A 26,549-nucleotide genomic window follows, 5' to 3' on the forward strand; every position below is an offset into this window, starting at 1 on the left:
TTGCTTTGCTTTCACATCATGGATGCTCTTTCGCAGTCCAAATCTGGCCAGCTCTTTCCTTTTGTCCACCAGAAAAACGTAAATATTCACAGGCAGGATTTATTTGCTCATTCTGTGCGTGTGTGTGTGTATGTGTGTGTGAGCGATGCTAATTGGTCTGTCCTGCAGAGCCCGGTCTGTCAGTGACAGAAGGGAAGGTGTTTAAAATGCAGAGAGCAGTCACGGCTGGAGGAATTCTAGCTACAACCCTCCACCTTCCCCCCGAACGCCTCCTCCTACTCTCAGTCTTTTCGCTGCTCCATCTTTCCCCCCCTCCCTCCTCTCTCTTTCCCTCTGAAGCTTTTACCTTGTGTTCTCTCTTTCTCCTCTCCCCTGTCTGTCATTTCGGTTTCCCTCTCGTTTCTTTCTCCAACACCATCTGGTCATTTTCTGTGACTCAGCGCTGTGGCCTGCAGGAGGCTCTGCCACCCACACACACACACACACACGCCTAGACCTGTGACATTTAAAATCCACTGCCCCAGAGATGTGTGTGTCAGTGTGTGATACTGGGCATGTTGTGCAGACATTCTAAACACTTCTGAAATCAAGCCTGTCATCTCTTCACAGCCACAGCTACAGGTCGCTCTAGGGCCCTCTACTGGTAGAAAGTAATTAATGACGTTGGCTTACAGAAAAAATATAAAAACATTACACAAAATAATAAAACCCGGTCATTTACTTGACTTGTGCTACTAAAAATAAAAATCCTGGGCTATTTTTATTGGCTGCGTTTCTGAGGAAATCGGTGTGCCAAGCTAAATGTATTAGCTATGTTAGCCTGACTTTTTAACCTTTCAATGGTTTAGCAGCTTTTTTACTGGGAGCAAAACCTGGACATTCGTTAATTATTTCCCCCACATCATAGTTGAAGGAGTAGTTCTGATTATTTTAAGTGAGCTTTTTTAAGGAGAAATGGAAGCCTAGCTTAACCTGACTATCTTACTAGTTAGGCTGACTAGTAAGCTAGTTAGCTGCTAGCTACTGTCTTAGTAGCTAGCTACTAAGACAGTAAATAGCTTTCAAGCCAGTTGGTAGGATAATTAGCAAGTAAGCTAGTCAGCATATCAGCTAGGCTAACTAGCTTACTAGATTGCCAAACTAGTAATCTAGATAGGCTAGCTAGCTAGCTAGCTACTACATTAGTAGCTAGATTTATCAGCTTTTTAGGTTCGAAAAGGCTGATTTCAGCTATTTAAAGTGCTTAAAACATCTCAACATCCCATAAAGTTTATGTCAGGTGCTACAGATAGCCTCTACAAAGACAAGCAACCAGCACGCTTAAGGGATTTTTTGTGGTGTGTTCACATACTTTTGGTCATTTATACTCAAAAAATGTGACTGGGCTAATTTAATAGTTACAGAATAAATCACTGTAGCCTATCCATAAAAAAAGACTGTGTGCCATGTGGTATATTTTTTTGCTTTTCATAAAATAATTATTTATCAATTTCATTTTACTTATTTCTGTATAAATACAGAAATAAACTTGGAAATACTTAGTAGAACGTAATTATATTTAATCAGTAAGGTCAGCAATATTCAGTAATCAATCAATTCTTCCCAATCAGAACTCTTTGGTTTTAATTGCTGCATACTTCCACTCCAGGAATTGCGCCACACAAACAAAGGTTGAAATTATTAAAATTTATTGAATTATAATAATTGTCACTTTGTTACCATAATTTTTTTTAAATCAACAATGTTCACACTTTTCTGAGTTCAAAATTTTTAAAATGTTAGTAATGGTGCTTTTACTACCAAAGTATCATGAGAAAATTGTATTTTATCATGCCTTAAATACGCCAAAATGCAAACCTAAAGCAGAAGAAAAATCTCTGTCCATATTTGTTACCAGCGTCCCCTTTTGTCGGCCTTATGCCGTCATCAGCTTCAGACTGGTCAGTTTCACAAGTTTTCTCTTTTTGCAGAGCTGGCACTTATTTTGACCCCCCACAGCCCTCCTCCTCTCGCTGCGTCTCTGGCCCTAAGTGGATTAAATGGATTCGAAACACGAGCCAACAGAAGCCGCAGCCACACTAAGAGCATTGCCTGAATTATAAGCAATCCACGGCGGATTGATTTTGCAGAGTAAAGAGCCGGAGCGCTGTAACTGAGATGCATGGAGCGTTCTCGGTAATGTGGCTCTGTCACGTTGACCCAAAAAGGTCCATTATCAGTCTGCTGAGAGAGGTTCATCTAATGTGCAGCACAGTTTTTGAAAGCCAATGGTGATACCTTTGGAAGAAAGTGACTATTTTCTGGTTGCAAACTGGTCTTGCTGGGGGGGGGGATTCTTACCTAACTGGTTGATTTGTGCTTTCATACTTGGTTGACTGAAGTTTACACTGTATCATTTGCTTTACAAATTGTTCTTTGCTTGAAAGGATCCCTGGATGAGCCATTTCCTCTGGCAAAAGGAAAATCTTCCTACCTCAGAGGAAAAACCAGCTTTACTTTATTATTTACTAAGAACTAACTGTTTGTTGTGAAAAAAAAGACTTGAAGCAGTGTCTTTCTACTCAAACTTCATTCTCATTTACAGGGATGCAGCGATCCACTTTTTTCACTACCGATACCGATATCTGAGGCTTAGCATCGGTCGATACCGATCTAATACAGAAAAACAGAGATGGATTGGCTGAGAATGTACTGAATTACAAATTTATTTGATAGCTCTTCACCAGTACAGCACATTTAAATACACTAATAGCTTCTCAAGTTTGGTCAAATATGGAAAAACAACTTTCATTTGTTCAGTCGGTGCAATTAGGTGTAAAACAAAATAATGATAACAAAATAAATGATAAAGAAACTAACAAAAACAACAGATTGACTATTTGGTCAAACATGTAAACAATAAACTGCAGCAAATCGTCTTTCAGATGGTTTAGAAAGTGAAGTTAGGAATTCTAAATATAATGTTAAATAATAGAGTGACATCGCCCAGAGTTCAAAGCATAGAATTAGACCGACTAGATCTGCCCTTATAGATCACAAGTGTAGAATTTTTTTTTTTTGTATCGGGACCGATACAGACATTAGTATCAGATCGATGCGTCTCTACTCATTTTCACCTCGATATTTAAAACCTAATTACTGTTACAGATCAGTTTTCTGCGTTAACGACACTCATAACTGAGTGACTACATCACTGACCTCTGACCTCAAATGAACCAGTCTTATAAGGCCTGATGTCCTAGAAGTGTTTAACTTGTAGAGCTAGGAAATAAATTGAGGAGCATTATAACGAGAATTTATATATATATATATATTTTAACGAGATACAAAACTCAAAATGAGAAATTTTCCCGTTTTAACAAGTCATAAAACTAAATCGTAGTTGGTTGTAATGACTTTTATATCTAATTAAAACCAAAATACGTTCTCATTTAAATAGGAAAGGTCAGTACCCGTCTTAGGATGTTTGGAGGGGCTGTACGCACGGCGACGAGTGCGGCAAAGTTTTGTAAACGATAGAGAAAAAATGTGCGTCAACAGCAGCAAGTATGCAGCAGAAGCATAGTCGTTTGCTTTCAGCTTTACTCCATTCTCACCAAAAATATTACTATTTTCATAAACATGACATGTTCCAACATCTGAGGATAATGACTAGCATATGCTTCCATATGTCTTTACTTAAACCCAATATAAACATCAGTCTCTTATGAAACAACCACATAAAGACAGTGCTCATGTTAGCATGTCTACTTCCAATAATTTCTCTTAGATCTTCTTGTGGGCGTAACAAACAGGACCACAGTAAGCATGTAGTAAACTTGACACTATTGCTAGAACCTAAACATTAGCCTTTGTGACTTCCACAGGTGTCAGTGTTTTCCACAGCTGCTGCGTCGTAGACATGCTAACGACCAACAGAAGACGCTAAAAATATCCCTTTTGTTACCACACAGACAGTTTTTTATTATTTATTCTAATAATGGTAACGTTACAAACCTACCACCAGAACACAGTTGTAGTTAAAATGACATGGAGTACTACAATGTACAACAGGCACATCTAGCTAACGAGTGACTGAATGACAGCGTGGACCAAAATTAGGCTACTATGGAGTTGGTGTCAGCAGGTAAATATGGTGGTACATAAGTTAAATGGTTAAAGCGTTGTGTTGTATGAGTTTTTAAACAACTTTATAACAAGAGATTAAGGGTGTTTTCACACCTGATAGTCTGGTAGACTTGGTTTGATTGAGGACCAAAATTGCTAAATTTGTTATATTTTCAGCTGGCACAGTTTGTGTCCAAACTAATTGAAAAACCTGTTCAACCTCCTTGCCTGTGGAGGCGCTGCACCAAGAACTACTGAAGGAAAATACAAGAAGACCTCAGAAGAAGACACCGAGCGCAACTTTCTTCTTCACAAACTGTAAAGAAAAATGGAGTGGCGTCAGATTTCAGCACTTGTTGGATTTCTCTTGTCGTTGGGTGAAAGGCCATTAGCCATTTCTCCTGCTAGCGCTAGACTAGTTTGTTGTCTTTATGTGTTTGACACATTTGTTGTGGTTGTATTTACCCAGAATGCTTTAGTCCACTTTCTGCTTTAAGAGCGGTCTGCGGTCCGCTTGGCATTCACATCTGAACCGCAACAGAGTTCACTTCAACCGAACCGAGACGTTGGGTTTTAGGTTTGCTTCTTTGATACGCATTACAGTTCGATTACGAGTTCACCCCCCCCCTAACGAACTGGACTTTCTAAGTAAACGGACTGGAGTTTTATTAAAGTGGACTAAATAAGGCTGGTGTGAGTGCGCCCAAAGAGTTTGACTGCAAATTAAAAATTTGACAAAAATGAAATGTAGTTGTATTAGTGAAATTCTCCCACAAAGAGTTTTGTTATCTGTTCTCTATGAGCGTTAGCCGGTAATTATGTGACTGAAAATAAGTATCTTGCTCCAACATATCCTCCGCCTCCATGAGCTGGAAACAGCTAATTTTAGACAAACCATAATCTTAAGTCTGATTGCAGGAAGTAACTATACAGGAAAGAGATGATAAAGGTGTATTGGGTTTAATTTCCACTGCAGGTACTAGTCTCTGAAATTACAGCCGTCAATATCCCAGCTACTGTTTTAACAGATTCGTTTCCTGACTTGTTCTTTAGGCTGTTTGCTAAAGCCATCTACGTTCTGTTTATGGAAAGAAAACCGCCGCCGCCATCTTTCCCTTTCACCGGCGCCCATTAGCATGTTAAATGCAAAATGCTCCCCTTCTTTTGTGCGATCATTACAGGGCCGGAGCCTGGCCTGTTTCCCTGCTCGGTGATTTGATTGGACCTGATTGGATTTGCTGCCTCGGCCGCAGCCCTGTCTCCCTGCCGCTTTCTCTCCGTCTCTGTAGTTAATGGAGCCTTTCTAAAGGCTTTATTAGAAGTAATTTGCTGCAGCGAGTGCTGACTGATATCTGGGCCGTGACCCTGTCTCTCGGCTGAAGGGTAAAGAGGGAGTCCCAGTCGCAGTGGAGATGGCAGGCCCTGCACTCTGTCCATAGATTAGGGTTTCTGCCCTCCATGCAGAATGCATTGAAAATCTCTCAGGAACGGACGGCGATGAACCCGGAGATGACAGTGATTACTAACAGAGATGTGTTCGGACGGGATTAACCCATCAAGTGAAATTCTCATACAGACAAGAATGACTAAAATGATTATTCCTTTAATATAGGCATCTCTTTGGTGAATGTCTGGGACCAAGTCAGCTAAGTATGTTTTAAAAATGCAAGTATTATGTAAAATCCGATTTTCATTTTTGAGCTTTACATCATGTTATAATGATATTACCTTATCAAATACATACCTGGATGAGAAATAATTTAATCTCCCATGGCAACTATTCAGCTGTGCAAAATGCCTGGGTGGACCTAAAGATCGACTTTTGAAAGCTGCTACATTTTCTGAGCTTCCAACCCTCCCTTGTGATTTCCCCACTCAGCTCCTTCAGACTATCCAGCAGCAATTAGCAAACATCTGGTGGTACTGTAGCATCTGCTGAGCTCATTAAAGGAGCTACTTCTCAGTGAAACGCTGGTAGAAATGTTGTTAAAGGGTTAACAGAGGAGCCATGTTGCGATGACTTCAGAAAGAGCAGGAGTTTCTTAAAGAGACAGGGGCCCAATTTCAAGGCGTTATATCTAAAAGTCATATTTCTTTTAAGTCATATTTGATGCATACAAATAGGATGTCTATAACTGAAGCTGACATTTATAGCACGTGATTGTGCTATAAATTGGCACCATGTGCCTTGAAAACAAGTCGCTCTGTCCCTTTAAGCAAATCCAATGCACATCTAGGCCTGCCACAATAAATTTTTCTGGACAGCAAATTGTCCAAGAAGTTATTGCGATAAGCGATATTATTGTTGTTTTCAAGCACTATATTGATAATCACATAATAATAATAATAATAATAATAATAATTAATACACATTTCCCCACTCAAAGACCAATAAACTTTAATTTTGTAAAGAACATTTTTAACGTTGGAATTAGACAATATTTTAAACATCCAAAGTAAAAAACAATAAATAAAATGGAAATAAAACCCACACACAACCGAAATCATAAATAAAATGCTTAATGAAGACAATGTAAACAACAAAATATTACTCATCAGAATGCAAATTATTGAGCAATTATTTGATTAAGAATGGCTTGATAATGACATTATTTGATTAATTGCTTATTTCGACAGCCTTATGCAAATGGCATTTTTTTAACCTGAATTGAAACATCAAGCCAAACTCATTAATGAAAGCCTCAGAATTATAGATGGGAATTATCGCACTCTTTACTCACTGGTCTTTCACACTGCAGCAGTAAAAATAGAAACTGACTGATGTTTCCAAACCTTCCCAAAACTGACTTTATTTTGAATGTAGCTCAGCACATCTAGAACATACCTCCATTTAAATCTATAGATCTCCTGTCTGTGCTTTTAGGAAATGGGCAGGAGACTTACCTTTAGCTCATGAAACGTTGATGAGGCTTCATCAGATTATTTTTTTAACAGTGACGTGCAGGTTAGTTCAGGGATTAAACATGCAAATATGTGTGGGAGAATTTAAGCTGGAACTGAACTAAAAACCTGATTCTGCCCTCTGACAGTGGAGCGATTTAAAGAGTAGCTGTGAACCGTAATTAAGCTACTTTGCTACGTCAAATTGAATGTTTTGCGAATGTTGTGTAGAGGAATGTGTTTGAGCATAACGCTTAAACAGCCGGTGTCTGTATTTTTCATCTTTCAGTAATCTGTTGAGCGGGGGAAGGGTCCAGGAAACAGACAGAGCATTTAGAAAGCTTCAGCCGGGACTGCTGAACTTTTCTGATTCAGTTGGAATTTGTGGAACATATTTTTAAAACCTGGAACAACATGTGTCTAAAAGAAGCAGAGAAGAATGACACTTTATTCAGATTTATGGCTCGGTTTTTGAAAGATGGACATCCTGAGACTGATCAGGAGCACATGTAAGAAAGCACAGAGCTACTGCAAAAACCCTCAGCTGCCTATAAGACCTTTCCTGATGGAAAACAGTCCCCAGATTAATATTAAAGCTGCATTTATTGCCACTAAGTTCATTCTGCAAAGGCAGAAGCAGAACATAAAACGTGGAATGTTTTCCCAGGTTATAAGTGAAATTATTTACTGTGAACTAGCTAGGTGCAATAGCTAACCAGTTCCAGTGGAAGACCTTTTTAAATTGGAAAAAGTAAAATAAGTTGCCAGAGGAACTAGCCTATAAGAAGCTAATGCTAACTAGCTATTTTCACAAGATAGAATATTTCACTAAAAACAAGACCTTTTCCTATGTTATAATTAAAATAAGTTGCTAGTGGAACTAGCAAGCAAGCAACCTAACCAGCTAGTTAGCAGCCCATGCCAACAAGCTAGCTCGACTGGCAGATTATTTGACCTATAGCAAGACATTTTTCCCACGTTTTAAGTAAAAAGAGTTGCTGGTGGAAAAAGCTAGTAAGCAGCTTAGGCTAACTAGTTAGCTAGCAGCCCTGCTAACTAGCTAGTTCCACTGGCATATTATTTCACTAAAAACAAGATCTTCTCCCCATATTATAATTAAAATAAGTTGCTAGTGGAACTAGCTAGCTAGCAAGCAGTGGCTTACTAGCTAGTTCCACTAGCACATTATCTCACTTATAACTAGATATATTTGATATTTTCCTAGCTACAAGTGAAATAGTGGTACTAGCTAGTTAGAAGCGCTTGCTTGCTAGCTGCACAGCATCGACTTGCTAAGCAACATTTGAAGCACTGCTAGAATAAATATGCTAAGTGGATGTGATGTTGACATCAACATTATGTATTCTGTTCTTAATAAATGTTTGAGATCCTCAAATAACAGAAACCATTATGAGAATTTTAAAACCTACCTCCAGATTTCTTACCTTTGTCGAATTCAGCAATCCAAAGCTGTCTGTTTTTATGCTGCTTGCGCCCAACTGAGAATAAGTATGTATGCAAATATGATTGTGCATCTCTGACTGTGTGTCTCAGTATTATTTTGACAGAGCACCTCCTGCTGTTGCTTTGTGTGAATGATTCAGAGATCAACTGAGCTCATAAATAATTTAGAGGACATGCGTTCGGCTGTGAATATTTCATAGTGTGTGAAAGTGAGCAGAAATGCTCGGATTGTCGTTTGGCATCGGCCAGTCTGCTCTCAGAAGAAAAAAAATGAGAGAGAGGAGTGTAGACAGGGGGAAATTACAGCTACCGCTTCCTTTTTTTTTGGTCATTTTAGTTCGAGAACAACCTGTGGCACTTTTATCTCTTACGCTACAGCAGCTTTTACAAACCCACAACACAAAAAGCTTCTTTACTGGAGAACATGTGATCAAAAGTGTGGCTAAAACAGATAAAATGTTGGACAAAACTTTCAGATTTTGTCCAGGTACCATGTTGGTTCCCTGACAAATGGACTACATCAATACGAGTCAAGTTAATATTTATTCAGTTTCCTTTAGAGGTCGGTGTCTGGATTTTTTGATTAGGGCAGTAAAGGTTAGTTGTTTGGGACCCAAGGTTAAGGTTCTTTTCAATAGCAGAAAACATTATCTGTTGGTTGCTGTATAGCAATTCAAAATAATTGACATTTAAGTATTAAATGTTCTCTTGATTGTAAATCTCAATGGTTTGTGCTAAAGTATCCAAGTTGGCTGCTTACATTCATAAATACTTTATGTTCCATTGCAGATAGAAGCTCAGAGCCCAAAACAATGGAATAAAATAACCTTACGTCGTCCAGTTAGCCTTCCTGTTGTTTCCTGAAGCTTGTTGACGCTCCTCTGGGAGGAGATTTGTCATCAGTTATTATTACTGGAGTAATAAAATCGGTGTTCATGATATTAACTAAGGGTGCATTCCCACCAGCCTTGTTTAGTTCACTTTAACCAAATTCCAGTTTGTGTGAATGCTCAATCAAACTCTGATTAAGACCAATAAAGGGAATTCTGGTCCAAATAAATACCTACATTCTTAGTTTGGTTGTGGTTCAAACGCATATGAACCAGATACCGCTCCAAAAGCAGGAAGTGGGCTATACTGCAGGGCATTCTGGGTAAATACAACCTAAACAAACGCATGTGACTAGCGCAAGACAAAAGTGAAATCCTCCGACCGCTAAAATCTGACGCTACTCAACTATTGGTTACATTTAATGATGAAGGAAGTTGAGCTCAGTGTCTTCTTCTGAGGTTATAGTGTCGCTTCTTTCAGTGGTTCTTGGTGCAGCGCCTCCACAGGCCAGGAGGGGAACCGTTTTTCCAATGGATTGTGCAACGTGAAAGCAAACCGCAGCAGCTGAAAATGGAACAAATGTTGCCATTTTGGTCTCAAATCAAACCAAGTCTACCAAACCATCTGGTTAGAAAAAAACCATAAATGATGTCAGATGAGTTTTGACACAAAAGGTAGTTGTTTTCGAGGTGATTTATTTATTTAACTTATTTAACAATTACAGTGTTCGTTTCTACATTCCTATTAGTACACAAGTCAGTCGTCAACGCTGCTACGGTACATTACATCCTCAAAGACACACACACACACACACACACACACGCACACACACACACACACACATCTATTCCCCCGGAGAGAAAATCAGGCAGATTTGACAGGACGGGCTGATATGAACAAGTAAGCAGCAGGATAAAGAAGCAGTTCCTGCAGACAGAACGTCGCTGCAGGTGTTTGAGTCTGTGTAGATTTTTAGTAAGTGCCTGCTGCAGCCCATTAAACATGCGATCCTTACCTGGATTAGGTGTGTGTGTGTGTGTGTGTAGATGTGTTTGTCAAATTGATGCGTAACTCACAGTGAGGAGAGGGAGCGATGTTAGCAGCTCTGCTGTTTGTCAGGCTTACATAAACTCTGCCTCTTTTAGACGGAGTTTTCTCTCTCAGGCCTGGGCTGATGGAAAATCAAATTGAATCTCATCTTTCTTCCCCTATCAGCCAGTCAACATGTCACGTTGGGTTTTGTTGCGTGGGACCTCGCTTGTGCCCTTTTATTTATTTTTTTTATCACGCTAAACGTAGCCTTGATGTGAAAGTGGCTGACATTTGTACTTTGGCTCGAGTAAAACGTGACATTTCATAAGAGAATTCCCTTTTTAAACAGCCAGCATTGTTTTTCCTGGCGAGATTATTATTCTTAATAATACTAGTTATAGTAACAATAATGATACCAATAATGGTAATACTAATTCGATAGCGGTTGTATTTTTGAATGTGTCATGCTTACGAATACATATTTGAGCAAGATTGTAAAAACGTTCATTACTCCTATAAATAAAAAAAACGACCCATCATGACGTTTACTTTGGGCCGCTCTATGGAGGTTTTTCTTTTACGAAATCATGTACCCTTAAAAGTAAATAATGTATTATAATTGTAATAAAGTCTTTCAAAACTTAAATTGACAAAAGAAAGTACATGCATTTGATCAGCACCAACCCCCCCCCCCCAGGTATTTCATCTCACATAATCACAAAAATGACAATAAATGACAAACTACGTACCAGTCTCGGTTGACAAGACAACGTTCCCTTAGTTGTTTGTAGGCAGATCAGAAAGCGGGTGACATTCCCATTGTTGTGGCTCATACAGGCACTGCTGCCCCTCTTCTTCTGTCCTGACAACAGTACTAACGTTCTCCTCATCACTCCCTGTCCAATCTCTGAGTTTTTGTGCGTTTTAAACAAATTTCACATCAATTCCTGGCCATTTACGTGAAGATACATTTTCCTGAACTTCCACGGCAATTCACGTGTCCACATACCGACGAAAAGCCCATCTTTCATCCAGTGGAAGCGTGTAATAAATGTCAGAATCATGTTCTACTGCCAAAACAGCAAAATCAAATGCGACGAGTTGCAGAGCGGTGAAATCAATTCCTTAAGGCTATTATTGTGACGGTCTGAAGAAAGTTGTCAATCGACTTATCTGTCTTCTTTTGTCTACTTGTTTTTTTGCCGTCCTGTTGAGCCTAAGCAGGCCTTTGAGTAGAGTGCTGGTTGCTGAAGCCGGTAACGAGGTAAACAAACTAAATCGTTTGGAAGATTCCATACGAACAGCGGAGAGTTCACCTGATCATCAGCCGGCCGCAAAGCTATTTGTTCCCAGAGGATGAGGCCAAAACATTTCTTACAAGAAAAACGTTCCAAATTATAAAGTCCAAAATATTACGACAGCGTATTAGGACCATTGTAGATTGAAAAAAAAGTTGTGGTACACGTCTACCATCTCTACCATCTAGAATCTCAGAAACTTTCCAGGAAAAACTGAGACAAAAATCTAAATTTTTCCAAAGGTTTGTAATGGAAAATGTGATGATGTGCTCCTCACCTCTCTTCTGCTTTAGGTATTTCTACATGGTCTTATCAAACGGAAAATGGTAAATGGACTGAACTTATATAGAGCTTTTCCAGTCATTTTGACCACTCAAAGCGCTTTACACTAGAGTCACATTCACCCAGTCGCACTCACAAACACACACACATTCATTCACCGATAGGTAAGTTGGGGTTAAGTGCCTTGCCCAGAGGCACATCGACATGTGGCAGGAGGAAGCTGGAATCGAACCTACAACCTTCCAATCGCAAGACGACTACTCTACCATAGAGCCACAGTCGCCCTCTCAAGACTCATGCAGTGTCATATAACAGCAGGGGAGAGCTCCTTGATCCTGGAGACTATCTAAGTGTTCCTTCCCCAACGTAGAACTTATCTGCCCTCTTTAGCATGAAAGAACAGCCCCCCGTCCTTAACAATATACAAATGGTAAGACCATCTTTGTTGGGCTCCACAGAATCCTTGGTGCATAACGATCAAGTACTCACATCTATAGTCCAATCAAGTCTCTCTTCTCTCTGTTGGGAAAACCCAGAGATGGTGCCACCCTGCTGTATGATCTGCTGACCAGCACATATAACAGAAAGCCAGAATCCACTGTTAGTCAGAGCAGACGTGACAGACTCCTTCGACTCTGTATTTCTGTTCTCACCTTGCAAGGTTTTAATAAAAATCTTATTTCTTCTGTTGTTAAAGAGATTTCTCCCATGACAGGTTCTGCCCAAAATTTCTCATAAACAAAAATGTGGGACTTTTGAAGCTCAGAAATGTCCAACTGTTTAGATGAAAATTTGACAGTAATCTCAAAATGTGCTCTTTTGGCAGAAATTTATAAAAAAAAATTTTATTTCAGCCTACAGTGGCCTTAATGCTCCATTAGAAAGCATAGCTACCTTTCATGTAATACTATAAAAAAAAACCCTGCTGTGATTTCACTTCCTGTTGCTTACAGCTAAATTTGATGGACAGGTCAATCATCATATTTTCTAACTGTAATACTCTGTTTACAAAGTACACCTCTGCAGTACATAGAATACACGCTACAGACAATACTACGATCCATCAGACTTGCACATTGTCTGTAAGTTGTCATCCGTAACAAGTCAGTATTTGATTGGCTGACTCTTCACTACTGATAAACATCACCAGGGAGCTCTCCCCCCTACAGCTGCACCAGACAGTTTGGTTCAGTTTTTCCCCCTCAGTAATCAGATTCATAATCGAGAGTGAGGACTTACGTCAAGGACGGTCTCCGCGCGAGTCCGACTGCGAGCGTCCCTGAACTACACATTACGGTGTGTAGTCGTTAATAAAATCTTGTCGATATGATTGTGTCTCAATTAAAACGGGATGTGGCGTGAGGCTCGGCTGGTTTCCCGGTGTCAGAAGTGAAAGATTTAGATTGCTGCACAGTGTGATCTGACAGACATTGACAGAGAGAGACAGAGGTTATGGAGAGAGGAAGGAAGGGAGACGCGCCGCATACCAAACACCTACTGCTTCATTGTTGCACTGAGACACGTCAAAGTTTTGCTGTTCTCCTAATTAAAAGCGCTCATTAACCCTGCCCAGCGTGGTGTTAGGGTTACCATGCTTCACCCCTGGAGAACTGCCAACTCTCATTTTTCCATCAACTATGACAAGGCATCCAGATCCTGGAGATGGTATGATGTTCTTGGTTTGAATTGTTGGGGATCATCAACTTCTTTTTGCCAAATGTGACAGACCTTTGAGATCTGTTTGGTTTCCACTTTGAAACTCTCCAATGGCCTCCACTGACGTCCAGTCACTCTCTCATGTTGCGGAGACATGAACACGGACCTTAACTGAGGCAAACGAGGTCTGCAGAGCTTTAGATGTGCCTCTTGGTGGTTTTGTGACCTGCTGGATGAGTCGTTGATGAGTTCTTGAGGTATTTTTGGTTGGTCGGCCACTTCATGGAAGATTCTACTGAGATATTATGTTTTCTCTATTCTCACTGTAGTTTACTGGAGTACCAAACCTTAGAAATGGCTTTATGAGCCTCTCCACTCTGATATGGCCTACTTCATGTTGTCAGACAGGTTCTATATGGCGAAATGATTTCTTGATTCTCCAGTTTCATTCCATTAGATTTCTTTTTGGGTAGAGTTGGGTGTGACTGGAACGCGGAAACAAAGGAAATCTGTAAAAGTTTTTTTGTTTTTTTTTTTGCATCATTGAACTCAGGAGCTGTAAATTTTTGATATGCAGAACTGTACACCTCAAATGTATCTCTGCCAGCTACATTTTTTTGTGAGAAAGTTTAGTTACGATACTTTAGCTGTACTGTTGTTGAGTATTATTGACTAGTACTATAATTCAGTTCCCATTTTCAATAATTAAATACTCATTTTATTGCTTGAAGTGCAATAAAATAGCTAGGGTGTATTGATTATTTGTATCTAAAAAAATAGTTCTAGCAACATCGTGTGAAAAGCTCAGCCCTCTCTGCTCGTCTTAGCATCAATGCAACATAGGACTAATCTGTTGGTAATCTTTTGAATTAAGTGATTAATAATTGTATAGCTAATGGTACTTAATCGACTTTTTTTTTTTTTTTCTTTTAACTGAAGCTAAAACTATGGTTCTCGAAGAGTTCTGGGTAGAACGTGTTTACGTATTTATCTTAAATGCAACATATATTTGTACAGTTGTGACTTAATTACAGCTGAGTGTGTTTTTTTTTTTAGAAAATGACCTTTTTTGAAATCACAAAAAGGCCTTAATCACTCAGTAGACAATTAATCGATTAGCCAAATGTATTCGATTAATGATACTTAACTTAATTACTGAATCAATACTAAATGATTAATAACTCAGTAAACGATTAATCAATTAATCATAATAGACTAACAAATTACTAAACAGTTAGTTGATTAACTGCTTAGTAAAAGATTAATTGATTAATTGGTTAGTAACTTTTTAATCAATTAATCATTTAGCAAATGATTAATCAATTATTTAATGATTGTTTGAATAATTTATTAATCTGATTAATCGCTCCAGCTCAGCAGGGATGCGTCCTGCATGGCCTCTATCATCGTTAGGGATGAAGCGGATGCCCTTCTGGCTCAACTAATGAAGTAGGTTCATGTTTTCCATCGGGCCCTCTGCGGTTCGCCCGGCAGAGCGCTCTCAGGCGGATGACTACACGCCGCCAGCCCACAAACGGCCCACATAAAACGGCCCGGGCCTGCGTTTGTTTGCGTGTGCACACCAGTGAGTGCCGGTAAAGTTTAAGGACGAGAAGATTAAGAACCGATGTTTGGCAGTTGTTGGTGCGCATGGATCAGGAGTTGGATTTGTGTGTGTGTGTGTGTGTGTATGTGTGGCTTTTATTGCTGGAAACACAGCTGGGATTGCAACTGTCTAAAAAAGAAAATCCACTAATGTAGAGTCCTGTGGAGTTTTTTTCGTTTTTCAATGACTTTGTGCTTATTTTTTCTTGCTTTCTGTCTTGCACAGGTAAATCGTGAAGGCGGATCAGACCAAACTTGCCGACACGTCCGCCGGTCCATGGATCTGTCTGTTTGAGAGGCAATCTGATGACAGGACTTCAGACGACGACGACAAAGGACGACCTGCTATGGCCAGTGGTAAACAGTGAAAAGCTCAAACTGCCTGACAAGACTTTGAGCAAATCAAGGTTGGTGATTTTCGGGATGACAGATCGTCTGTTTCTGACTAATTCGTTCCAGCAGCTGATGGTCCAGGTAACCTCGGAGCTGAGCAGAACCCCCTGAATGTCCCCATTGCTGATCATGGAGCCTGGGCCACAGCCATGAACAACCTGGGCATCATGCCCGTGGGCATCAGCGGGCAGCAGCTGGTTTCAGGTACTGCCTTCTCTTTCTTTTCATTGTGTCGAGGATTATGTCTTTATCTCTGAAGATGCCTTTTCCTCCTATTTGATGGTCCTTTTCTCTGCCTGCGCCGAAACAATGAAATCATACACTTTAAATCTGAACACATTTAATTAAAAATGTAAATCCTACACTCAGAAAGAGTGGCGCGGTACTAACATGGGCATGTTGTCAAGATTTACACGCACAGTAATGGGGTTTTTATGCTATAGACCAACAAAAACAAAGGGTAAATAAATGGAAGGCAGAAGAAATATTCTGTTCTTAGAAATGAAAATGTGAAAAGTGTTGAGATGTTTATGTTTAGCTGGGCAGCATTATGTAAAATCGACTTTGTTCAGCTTTATGTTATGTTATAATGTTGTTCCCTCAAAAACATACCTGAAGTGTTGCCTTGACTTGTTCATGCATGTCGGAGAAATCCTTTGATCTCCGTGGCAACCATGCAGGATTGCCAAAACGCCTGGTTGGACTTAGCCCCGCCTTCGAGGCGCAGCTCCTCCTCAAAGCTGCAATTTCCATTCTTCCATCTGTTATTGCGCCACATCCCCCCCCTTTCTCTCTCTACTCACCCACTCTCTACTTCCTCTTCTGAGAGGGGAGATGTGGTACCAGCTCTCCATCTAACGGGTTAATTGAGTTTCCTAAATCTGCTGAGATTTACCCTGTCCAGAACTGAAGTAAACTCTGTTTAAGCTGGCATCGAGAAACGATTCGCCTCGTTTCTGACGACCTCCATCCAGGTCTTCCCCCTGTGAATCAGCCAGACTGAGCAGCCTGCAGCCAACTAGTTTCACAGAGCACACCAAGGATGATGTTTTAAATTTGGGCTATCAGGAACCAATAAACATTTTCCACCTCTTCCTCTCCAGAATCGAACATCATAGCTATTTTACAACCATCAAAGAACTTTAAGGTGACTCATTAATTGAATGTCCACAACATCTTTTAGATTTTCTTTATGCTAAATATTTTATTAGTAAGGCCATTTTGCAAGGGTCAGTACAGCTTAATTCATTAGCAGAAATAATCAAATAAGAAAAATCAATCATCTAGTCTATCTTTCCCTAATGCTGACACTGAGAACTAAAAAGGGAACCTTTGAGAGAGACGGACGGAGTTTGGCTTTTTGGTGCATTTGCATTGGCTAGCACTGTTGCTGTGCTTATTTCATTGGCTGACTGCTTGGACAGATGATCTCATCTCCATCACTGTCTTAGAGACATTGTGTCCTGATGTCTGTGCTAATGTCTCAGGTTGCTCACCAATCTGTTTCTAAATAAGGCGTTGACCATCTCTGCTCTCCTGTTAGTTCCCCTTTTCCCCTTAACCTTTCACCTACCATCCACCTCCAACACATCAGTGATCTTTAATTGCAGTTACACCTTCTACACCATTTCAAGTTCAGAGTAAAAATCACATTTATAACTTCTTTTACTTCTCTGATTTATCATTCATTTATAATGTTATGATAACCATAATTTATCAGTTACTCTTATTATAATCTTAATGTGAGTTATTACAAATGTTTTCTGTAAAGAAACCAAGAATAATCCATGATTCTTATTATTTGATATCAAAGTTACAGTTACTTGTTTTACTTCTAAGAGTTCCCACTAATGCAAGTGTAAGTGTAAGTATTATTACAAGCAAACCAATATTAATATAAGTATTTTACTTTGAATCTTATCCAATTACTCACAATGTTTAGATTTCTTTCTTTAAAACTTTCATGCTTTGAGATAAGTAATAGTCTGAACTATTTTTATAAATCTGCAGGCTGGAAACTTACTTCCTCTTTTTCCAGGAAACCTGCTTTTCCTGTTTCATGACTCTCTCTGTCTTGACTATGATTTCTTATGATTAAATAGAAAAAAGTAGAATTAAAGCAAAGTTTGCAGGAGACAAAAACAACACAAACAACCAAATTCATTATATTGACTTTTAAGTCTACTGTTGGGTCTAGATTTCACTTAAGTGATTCATTTTAAAGAAAACTTTATTTATTTTTACTGTTAAACTAAAATCTCCAGCATGGGGAAGTGGGATGACCTCGGATTTTCTTGACACATCTGACAGAGCAACTCTTCCCAGTGAATCCACCACTCAACTCCTTCAGACTAGCCAACAGCAATTAGCAAACACCTGGAACTGTGCATTTTCTGAGCGCATTATAGAAAGTACTCTTCTGTGAAAAGCTGGTAAACCGTTATTAAATGGTTAATAGAGGAGCCATGTTGTGATGACTTCCTGTAGGCGGAGTTTCAGAAAGAGCAGGTGTTTCTTAAAGAGACAGAGGCCCAATTTCAATGTGTTAAATTAAGTCAAATTTCTTTTGAGTCATATTTAACGTCTAGGAATCTAATGAGACACATCGCCCCAAACAAACAACCAGCACTGTGAAACGAGGTGGTGGCAGCATCATGCTGTGGGAATGTGTTTCTTTAGCAGGAACTGAAAAGCTGGTCAGAGTTGATGAGAAGATGGATGAAACTGAATTCAGGGATATTTGGAGGGAAACACAAAAGACTAAAACAAATTAGAATGGTCCAGTCAAAGTCTGTTTGTCCTCAACACAGTCATCCAGGCTTTGACTCCCAATATCTAGACCTTTATGTCTGTTTCCTGTCTGCAAAACTGCAATTAGAGATGACTGGTGCAAAAAGAAAAACAATCAAAAAACCCCCATAAGAATTTGTGAAATAATTATGCAAAACACTTAGAACTTTATTATTATTTGTAAAAATATTAAATAAATAAAGCAGCACTTCTTTTCTTTCAATTGATTTTAAATTGCACACCAGAGATGCAAAGAAGTGGAGGAACTCTCTGAAGTGAGAGAATTTGCATTTGTGTGAATTTATCTGCAGTACCAGATGTTTCCAAGCATTGCCCCTTTAACAAGCTTTACTGAGCAGAACTCGCTCCAAAAATGTCCGGCGTTGCTCCTCTGTTGCGACGCTGCTTTCCATCTTTTTGAGATCTGCTTCCAGATATCCAGCTGTGACACTTTTACTTGGGAATGCACGACTCAGGGGGGGGAAAAAACAGAGATGTGTGCATTTGGAGTTATCCAATCCTTCAGTTTCTGTCATTCTGCGACGCCCAAATGTTCTGTGATCCTAATAATGAATGTGTAAAAACTTTACAAAAAAAAACGAAGGATTTATATGTACTGGATCCCTCTGGGTACTAGAGCTTTAAAATATAACTGAACTCCAACGATACAATCTTTATTCTATACACAAGTTTCTTTTTTCATTTCTGTCTAACTATGTGTTTGTTGCCAGAATGTTTCAACATTTGGACCCAAATATGTTCTGTGATAAAGTTAAGAGCATGATGTCATCGTAGTGATGGCATCAGCTACCTTCACCTCTGGAAACATCTGCAGACGTCCTCCTCTGCTACACGTGGGAACGTTTAGCGGAGGAGACAGCCGTGACATGAAGTGAATCTGATACAGTGTGTGTTGCTTTTGCTGCGCATCACAAAAACACGTGTTGACACTTATCTCTGAGAGAGACGCTCTCATGTTTACGCAGTGGTGGGGAAGGTATCCACGGCTTTTGCCCGACTGAAATGAATACCAGGAGATACAAGTGCACTTAGTTTGGGCTAGCACTTAAATCTGGAGAAATATCAAATTTACGGTAAAACTGAGTGACACTCTAGAGTCAAAATGCACAACAATAAGCACAACAATGGGGATTCTGAAAAGTACGTTTATTTCTGTACTTGAATATGTGAACTGGAGTTTTTATTAATCTTTCTTGGCCCTGTTTGCAAAAATGTTTTTATGTGTAAAATGAGACATGATAACATGAAAAAAAAATCAAACTCTTCCATCACTTCCCTGTGGTTCTACTGCCATTTGCAGAAATCCACCATTCCCAGTTAGAAACAACCAATCAGAGCTAGGGAGAGGGTCCTAGTGCTGTCAATCACCCCGGTGTATACACTAGTCACATCCTCCCCCTTTCTCTTTGCTAATCTACAGCTAGTTCCCCCACACTGCTATAAATGCTCACGCTAGTTAGCATAGCCACGGTTGGCAGGGGATAAACAGTTTTAATGTAACGGTAAGTTGTTTCTTCACCATTAGCACATTTAGCATTTGACCAAGCCTGTGAAGCTGGTAATTCAGTACATTTATGTCTGTGTTTGAAAAAAAAGAAACATTTTGAGTCAATTCAGTACTGTTTGTCTGTATCGGATCGGTATCTGCTGATATTGAACCTCAGATATCGGTATCGGAGGTGAAAAAAGTGGATCGTGCATCCCTAGTCTTAAGCTAACAAATTCTCTCACAGGAGGTTTGCCGTCTCTGCCGGCATCCGGTTCTGGATATTGTTTTTATGATGGATAAATACACGGAGAATTGTTCTGAAAATTAGCCGTACAAATCGCAGATTTGGGTTTTGGGGGAATCCTACAGGAGCGTCGACTGTTCCCCCACACGATTAATAGTGCTGGAGACGTGTCCAGGTCACGTTCGGATGTTTGTTTCAATTAAACATTAGACTCAGGATAACTTTAGACCTCACGTCGTCGTCTCCCTGCGGCGCGCTGAACTCAGCCATATGTCTTGCCGCCAGGTTGCCGCCGCGGCTCACGTCTTTTGGCGGTTCCGCTTTAAGCCGTTTTTAAAATAATCACATTTACCGGGCTTAAACACTTATTTTTCTCCTTTCAAATTGTGTTTTGTTTTTGATTTTTTTGCATTTATTTGCCCCCGATTTTGGCTGTGCCTGCCTCTGTGTGTGTGTGTCTATTCTGCCTCTTTCTCTAGCTCTTCCTGTGTTTGCGTCTCTGGCAGAGGCAGAGCCAGAGCTCGGAGCCAGACAAACGAACCTGGCTCGGCTTGGTTTTTGGCTCCGAGAAAAGAGCTGAGAGCAAAAAGCCAGCCCTGTGTGATTACGATGAATGCCTGACACAGACATGTGCAATTTACCTGTCAGGGGGGTTACAGCAGAAGGCACTTTAATGAGTTTTTATAAGACCTGAAGAATCACTTAATGCAGCAGCGGCTCAGATTTATACTTGATTATCTCGCCGCCTGGTTTTATTTCTCTTTTTGATAAGCCTGAAGATCTTCAATATCATGCGACTCCGATATTATTTTCCAAAAGTGAAAGCATCGAGTGTCTGCAGCGTTGAGTTTGCTTGAATGCTAAAGAAAAAAATGCAGATATGTCAGGAATTACTGTCCACAGAATAGCTGCTCAGAAAACAAGCCTCTCTAAGTAAAATACAGTTTTAAAAGCGGCGAGATCATTTGCTAGAAAAATAAATAAATAATTGCGTAAGTGTTTAAAAGAGCATGATTGTAGCTCAGAACAGCAGCACAGCACATATGTGTGAATGACAACGCCAGCGGGGCCAGTATATAATGCCTGGCCAAACAAAGTGTTTCCACCTTGTTTTTAACCAAACCAAAATGGTACGAGCCTCTTGTTGGTTGTATACTGCCTGGTTCCAGCTGCCAACAACCCCAGCTGAGGGGTGGCTTACAACCATGTAGAAAGACACATTCTGTGGTCGTGAAAAAGGCGTTGAACATGTTTGGTCCTCTTTAATCAAACGCCTTGAAAGTCCAGTTCGTTTGGGGAGGTGTGAATGCGCAATTGAACTTTGATCCGGACCAAAACCTCAAACTCTGGTCCGCCTAAAATCTATTTTCCCGGAACTCTTGTGCAAAAGTGTAATGTTAACGCCAAACGGAGAGGAGACTGCTCCAAAAGAAGGAATTGAACAACAGCGCTGGGCATTGAACCAAAACAAACATGACGGTGAAATGGCTCGTGGTCTTTTGTCAAAGTCAAGAGAGAAATCATACAACCGCTGTCTTCTTCGCCACCACAGGTCAATGCGTGAACAGGCTTTTCAAAGGGTTTGGATCGTTTGACAGCTGAAAATAGAACAAATGATTCAATATTGGTCCCCAGTCGAACTGAGTCTACCAGACTACGAGGCGTGGAAACACCCTGACAACTGTCAAGTCATTGGCAAGCTTTAATCAAGGAAAACATTTAAAGAGATTAAGATAAGAACTGTCCAACACATTAAAACTGGAACTATGAATTTCTATTAACTCTCCCACAGTCTTAAGAGATGGGATCATTTGGATCCCACGAGCTTCCCGCCGGGTGTGCTGTTCGTACACTTTTACCATTTTTCTTTTGTGTGTGTGTGCGTGGTTTCGGGAACTGACGGTCTGACAGGACAACCCCCTATATCACCAACAATTGCACTGTGAGGTGGAAACTGCAGCTCTGAGGAGGAGCTTCGTCTCAAAGGCGGAGCTAAGTCCCACAAAGTGTTTTGCATGGCTGAATGGTTGCCATGGAGATTAAAGGATTTCTCAAACATGCGAGAGTCAAATAAACACTCCAGTATGTTTTTGATGAGGGAATAACATTACAACTTGATGTAAAGATAAAAAAAAACATTGCTATAAAATCAATGTTCTTCATTCAGTCTGACCAATCTTGAGCCAGTTTGGTCAGATTGTTAAACAGTATTTTGTCTTGATTTATATCAAATTAGCATAAGTGCTAAATTCCCCTCCTCATTAAGTCAACAGAGCATTTACGACGCCTCAGTCTCTGTTTGCTCTCGTGTCCTGACTCTCCAGACCAGCAGCAGCAGCAACAAAAAAAAAAAAAAAACCAAGGCTTTCACTGTGAATCAGGGCTGCATTTTATCAGTTCTCTGCACAGAGAAACAAAAGAAACATTTATTTCTGTTAAATTACGATTCGGGAGGCGTTTATCACTTCCTCCTGTGACAGCCCCTCTCTCCTGTGATTTGAATCAACGTATTCGCGGCGGAGCTGCGACTCTGTGGGGCCGCCATGCAGGAGGACTTTCTGCTGACGTTCTGTTCCTCCTGCTCCCTTGTTATTGCAGTGTGGGAGACGGGGGGAGACTACGGGGGTGACATGCGGCGCTGCACCATCCTCCTTCAACCCTCACCCCACCCTCCACTCCAGACAGGAGAGGCATTGCTGCTGTCGCCTCTGTTTTCTCATTGTTTATCTTCCCCATTCTTCTTCACTTTCTTTGTCCTGGAGAAAAGACACCCTGTTCTTCCCTCCCTCTCCTCCATCTTTCCCACAGGCCTATTTCAGATGATGTGTTTTCAGTTTTTTTGTTCCTGTTTTTTTTTCTTTTTACCACAGATCCAATCTGCAGCTTTCTCTTTTTCCTATCTGCTACCTCCAAGATTATAGGGCTGCTTTCTTATCTCTTCTGGTTTTCCTTCCTTTGTTGTCTGACCCACTTTTGAGGCTGGGAGCATCTTTTTGTGTTTGTGATAAGTTGGAGAGCAGTTTATTAATGTACTATTTGAAGCAGTACTTTAAACAGCACTTATTTGCAGAAAAAATAAGAAACTTTAGCAAAAGCCAGCAGGAGGAACACAACATACCAGTTTTAGGAGACCTTAAAGTGTGATAATAATCCTTTAAGTTGTCATGGCGACCTCAGTTCTGCATTTTGTGGCACATCGTCTCAGGTTTCTGGCTTGACAAAGCTCCGACCGTCTTAAAGATCACAATACGAAAAGAACATTAAAGTATAGTCTTCCAAACATGTTCAGGTCTGAGCTTTGACTAGGCCATTCCAACATGAAGCTGTTTTGATCAGAACCATCCATTGCAGCTGTGGCATGTTTTGGGGTTGTTGTTCTTTTGGAAAATTAATTTCTGACAAAGTCTTTAACGGCCTCTGTCAAGTCTTCACTTATGCTGCATTCACACCAAAAGAGTTTTGACATCAGAAGCTTCTGGTTTCCATTCAAAGTCTATATGGGCGCGTTGAGGGCGCGTTGAGGGCGCGTTGCGGCGTATTTCACACGTCTAGGCGGCACGATTTGAAAAGTCTGGAGCATTTGACATGTCCGACAACGTAAAACAATGGCTAGGGCGATTTTGACGCGTGTCCTCGACGCGCCTCCTCTCAGACTTTGCGTGTAAACCAGACACGTCTGACACTGGAAACGTTGGGTGTAGAGCAAAATGTCAAGTGTCTGCATTCAAAGTGCACATGCAAACTCAAAGACGCGTTTTTGCATAATGCTTTCCAAACTCTAGGTAAATCTTTAAAAAATCCTATCCGATTAAGTATTGCCTTCGATAAATTTGACGGTGTAAAAATGTTTCATCTTGCCGATCTTGAACGGTCTGTGTTGTTTTCTGTTGTTGTTGTTCTCCTGTCTGTCCTGCAGAATCTCTGTGTATCCCGAGATTTGACCCCGGACTGAGCCTTATTGGACCAATCAACCCCATGATGGGAGGCATCGGCCTGGTCCCACCTCCACCCATTCCCCCCGACGTGCCTGTCATTAAGGAGATTATCCACTGCAAGAGCTGCACTCTCTTCCCTCAGAACCCCAGTAAGAACCCGTCATGCTCTGGAGGATGGTCGTTTCTTACAAAGGAAATTCAAAGCAGATCAACCAATGCAGGAATAACTACCAGAATTTCGATAGACGTATCAAGTACAGCCTAAACACTGTCTCATAAGTTGCAGATTTGTCCCAGTTTAGAAAACGATTACACTGTGGCGTAATGACGCCTCTGCTGGTGGCTTCAGATCTGCCCCCTCCATCGACGCGGGAGCGCCCCCCCGGCTGCAGGACGGTGTTTGTGGGAGGCCTGCCTGAGAACGCCACGGAGGACATCATCAGGGAGGTGTTCGACCAGTGTGGGGAGATCATCGCCATCCGCAAGAGCAAGAAGAACTTCTGCCACATCCGTTTCAGCGAGGAGTTCATGATTGACAAGGCTATATATCTGTCAGGTGAGCAAAAGGCTCATATTTTAGATTTTGATTTCATTCATGGGACTAAATAAACCAAAGTGGTAGTGACATGGAGGGATTTGGGGACAAGTTCAGCATTACTTATAGCTATTTGTGATATTTTGATGTCAGCTGACTCCAGAGTGTCCACTGAAATATTACTTCTGACTCTGTTGACCATCGGTAGTATCTCTAACTGGGTTGGGGACGTAGTCAGTTTATCAAATGTGGCTCTAAATTGGTGTAACTTATGTTTTTCTGGCAGAAAACTTAAGGTAAGGCAGATCATGTCAGATTCCAAGAGCCTACTATGCGGAGGACTTTTATGAAAGTTAACCACGCTTCGCTGTTTCCTGACAGGATATCGGATGCGTATCGGCTCCAGCACAGACAAGAAGGACTCCGGGAGGATCCACGTGGACTTCGCTCAGGCCAGGGACGACCTGTACGAGTGGGAGTGCAAGCAGCGGCTGTTGGCCAGAGAGGAAAGGCACCGGCGAAAAATTCACGAAGACCGCCTGCGTCCGCCGTCTCCTCCTCCCATCGTGCACTACTCTGAGCACGAGGCGGCGCTGCTGGCGGAGAAACTAAAAGGTGGGTCGCGTTAAGAGGAACGGGCCCAGTAACGCTAGATTCACAGCTGAACGTCAGCCTGCTTGGTGTTAAAGGCCGAGGCGGTTCATTTTAGGGATGTTTTCAGGGATACGGAAGCGTCGTCACTGCTTCAGCAGGAATAAAATCTGGAGGCGTTATGGATAACAGTGACACTTTAGTTCAGCATCACCTAAAGCTCCTTAAAGATGACGCACAGGTTTACGTGTTTGTGTTGTATAATCTGTTGTTCAGACCACCTGCTGGGTGTAATACCAAATGCAGATGAATCTTTTAAGAGGCGGAACGATTATCGATCTTTGCCCCGTTTGAGGGAATGTAAGAGAACCGTTACAAACGAGGGGGTTTGTGTAAAGAGGAATGAAGTTTATCTGCTTGTTAAATCATGTGAATTGCAGAGAAATGACAGGTTACCATCAAGTCAAGGGAAAGTAACTGGATTGTATACATGTGTGTTTTAGATGTGCGAGTAGAAAAATCTGAACTCATCAGCCTGATTACAGGGTTTCCAAACATTGTTTATTTCATAGGTTCATCATTTTCCAGACTCTTCCAGATTTTTATTTTTCCTTCCTCTGCACTTTGTGCACCGCTCTTGACATCTGAGTCCTCAATATTCATCAGGAACTGCTTACGCTGTGCTCTCAGCTGTAAGGTCGACAAATCGCGGAAGAAGCCAGTGCCAAAACGTGTTTCCAATTTTCAGAGTGAGGTATAGGGCCTTTCCCCTGCTTTTGTTTTTTCTCACATCTGGTTTCACTTAGAATAAATTCATCTCAAAATCTGTAAGGCTTGTACCTGTCAAACGAGGATTGAGGTGTTCAAGACTAAATCGATTCCTTAAGGGAATGTTTGTAAACCAATTTTACCCGTATTTCGTTTGGAGGGGGGAAAAAAAAGCTTTTTAACTGGAAATGACAGATTTTTTGTGTAAAGCTTTAAAAAGTCAAAACCTCTATGTTAAAGAAAACAAAACTAGATGGATGTCGGAGAAAATGACCACCATGTAGGTCTGGATTTGGAGTACGAATAGATGGAGGGGTCGCTTCTCTTGTTTCCTCTCTCCCCTCCATCCTGCTTCTAATTGTTTCACCTGCTTCCTCCGCACAACGGGAGACGAAACAGAAGAAACAGCGTGGGAGTGAGCTGAATGAGGAGTGCAGTGAGGATGAGCGATTGTTTGTGGGGGAGTGTGAAGGTCAACGCTCCTCCTCCGTCATGTATCCTCCGCTCGGCCGGGGCGGAAGTCTATCTTTCCCCGGAACGAGAGCGGCTGCGTAGCTGCCAGGAGGACACTTCTTCTCCTCTCTGGGTTCCTGGAAAACGGGCAGGC

General features: G+C 40.9%; 1 protein-coding gene across 4 annotated transcripts in view; it reads left to right on the top strand.

Moving 5' to 3' along the window:
- The window catches only part of enox1 (ecto-NOX disulfide-thiol exchanger 1), a 101,618-nt gene that overhangs the window by 47,713 nt on the left and 27,356 nt on the right, over window positions 1-26,549 (top strand). For 3 of the 4 annotated variants that reach the window (XM_044131771.1, XM_044131769.1, XM_044131770.1), the window contains exons 3-7: window positions 15,403-15,533; window positions 15,636-15,773; window positions 24,030-24,197; window positions 24,398-24,604; window positions 24,965-25,198. In XM_044131771.1, the coding sequence (XP_043987706.1) occupies window positions 15,524-15,533; window positions 15,636-15,773; window positions 24,030-24,197; window positions 24,398-24,604; window positions 24,965-25,198 (757 nt within the window). In that variant the 5' untranslated portion in view covers window positions 15,403-15,523. The remainder of the gene's footprint in view (window positions 1-15,402; window positions 15,534-15,635; window positions 15,774-24,029; window positions 24,198-24,397; window positions 24,605-24,964; window positions 25,199-26,549) is intronic. The other variant, XM_044131772.1, reaches the window with a different exon arrangement.

Source organism: Gambusia affinis, linkage group LG11 (genome assembly GCF_019740435.1).
Source record: "Gambusia affinis linkage group LG11, SWU_Gaff_1.0, whole genome shotgun sequence".
Lineage (NCBI taxonomy): Eukaryota > Metazoa > Chordata > Actinopteri > Cyprinodontiformes > Poeciliidae > Gambusia > Gambusia affinis.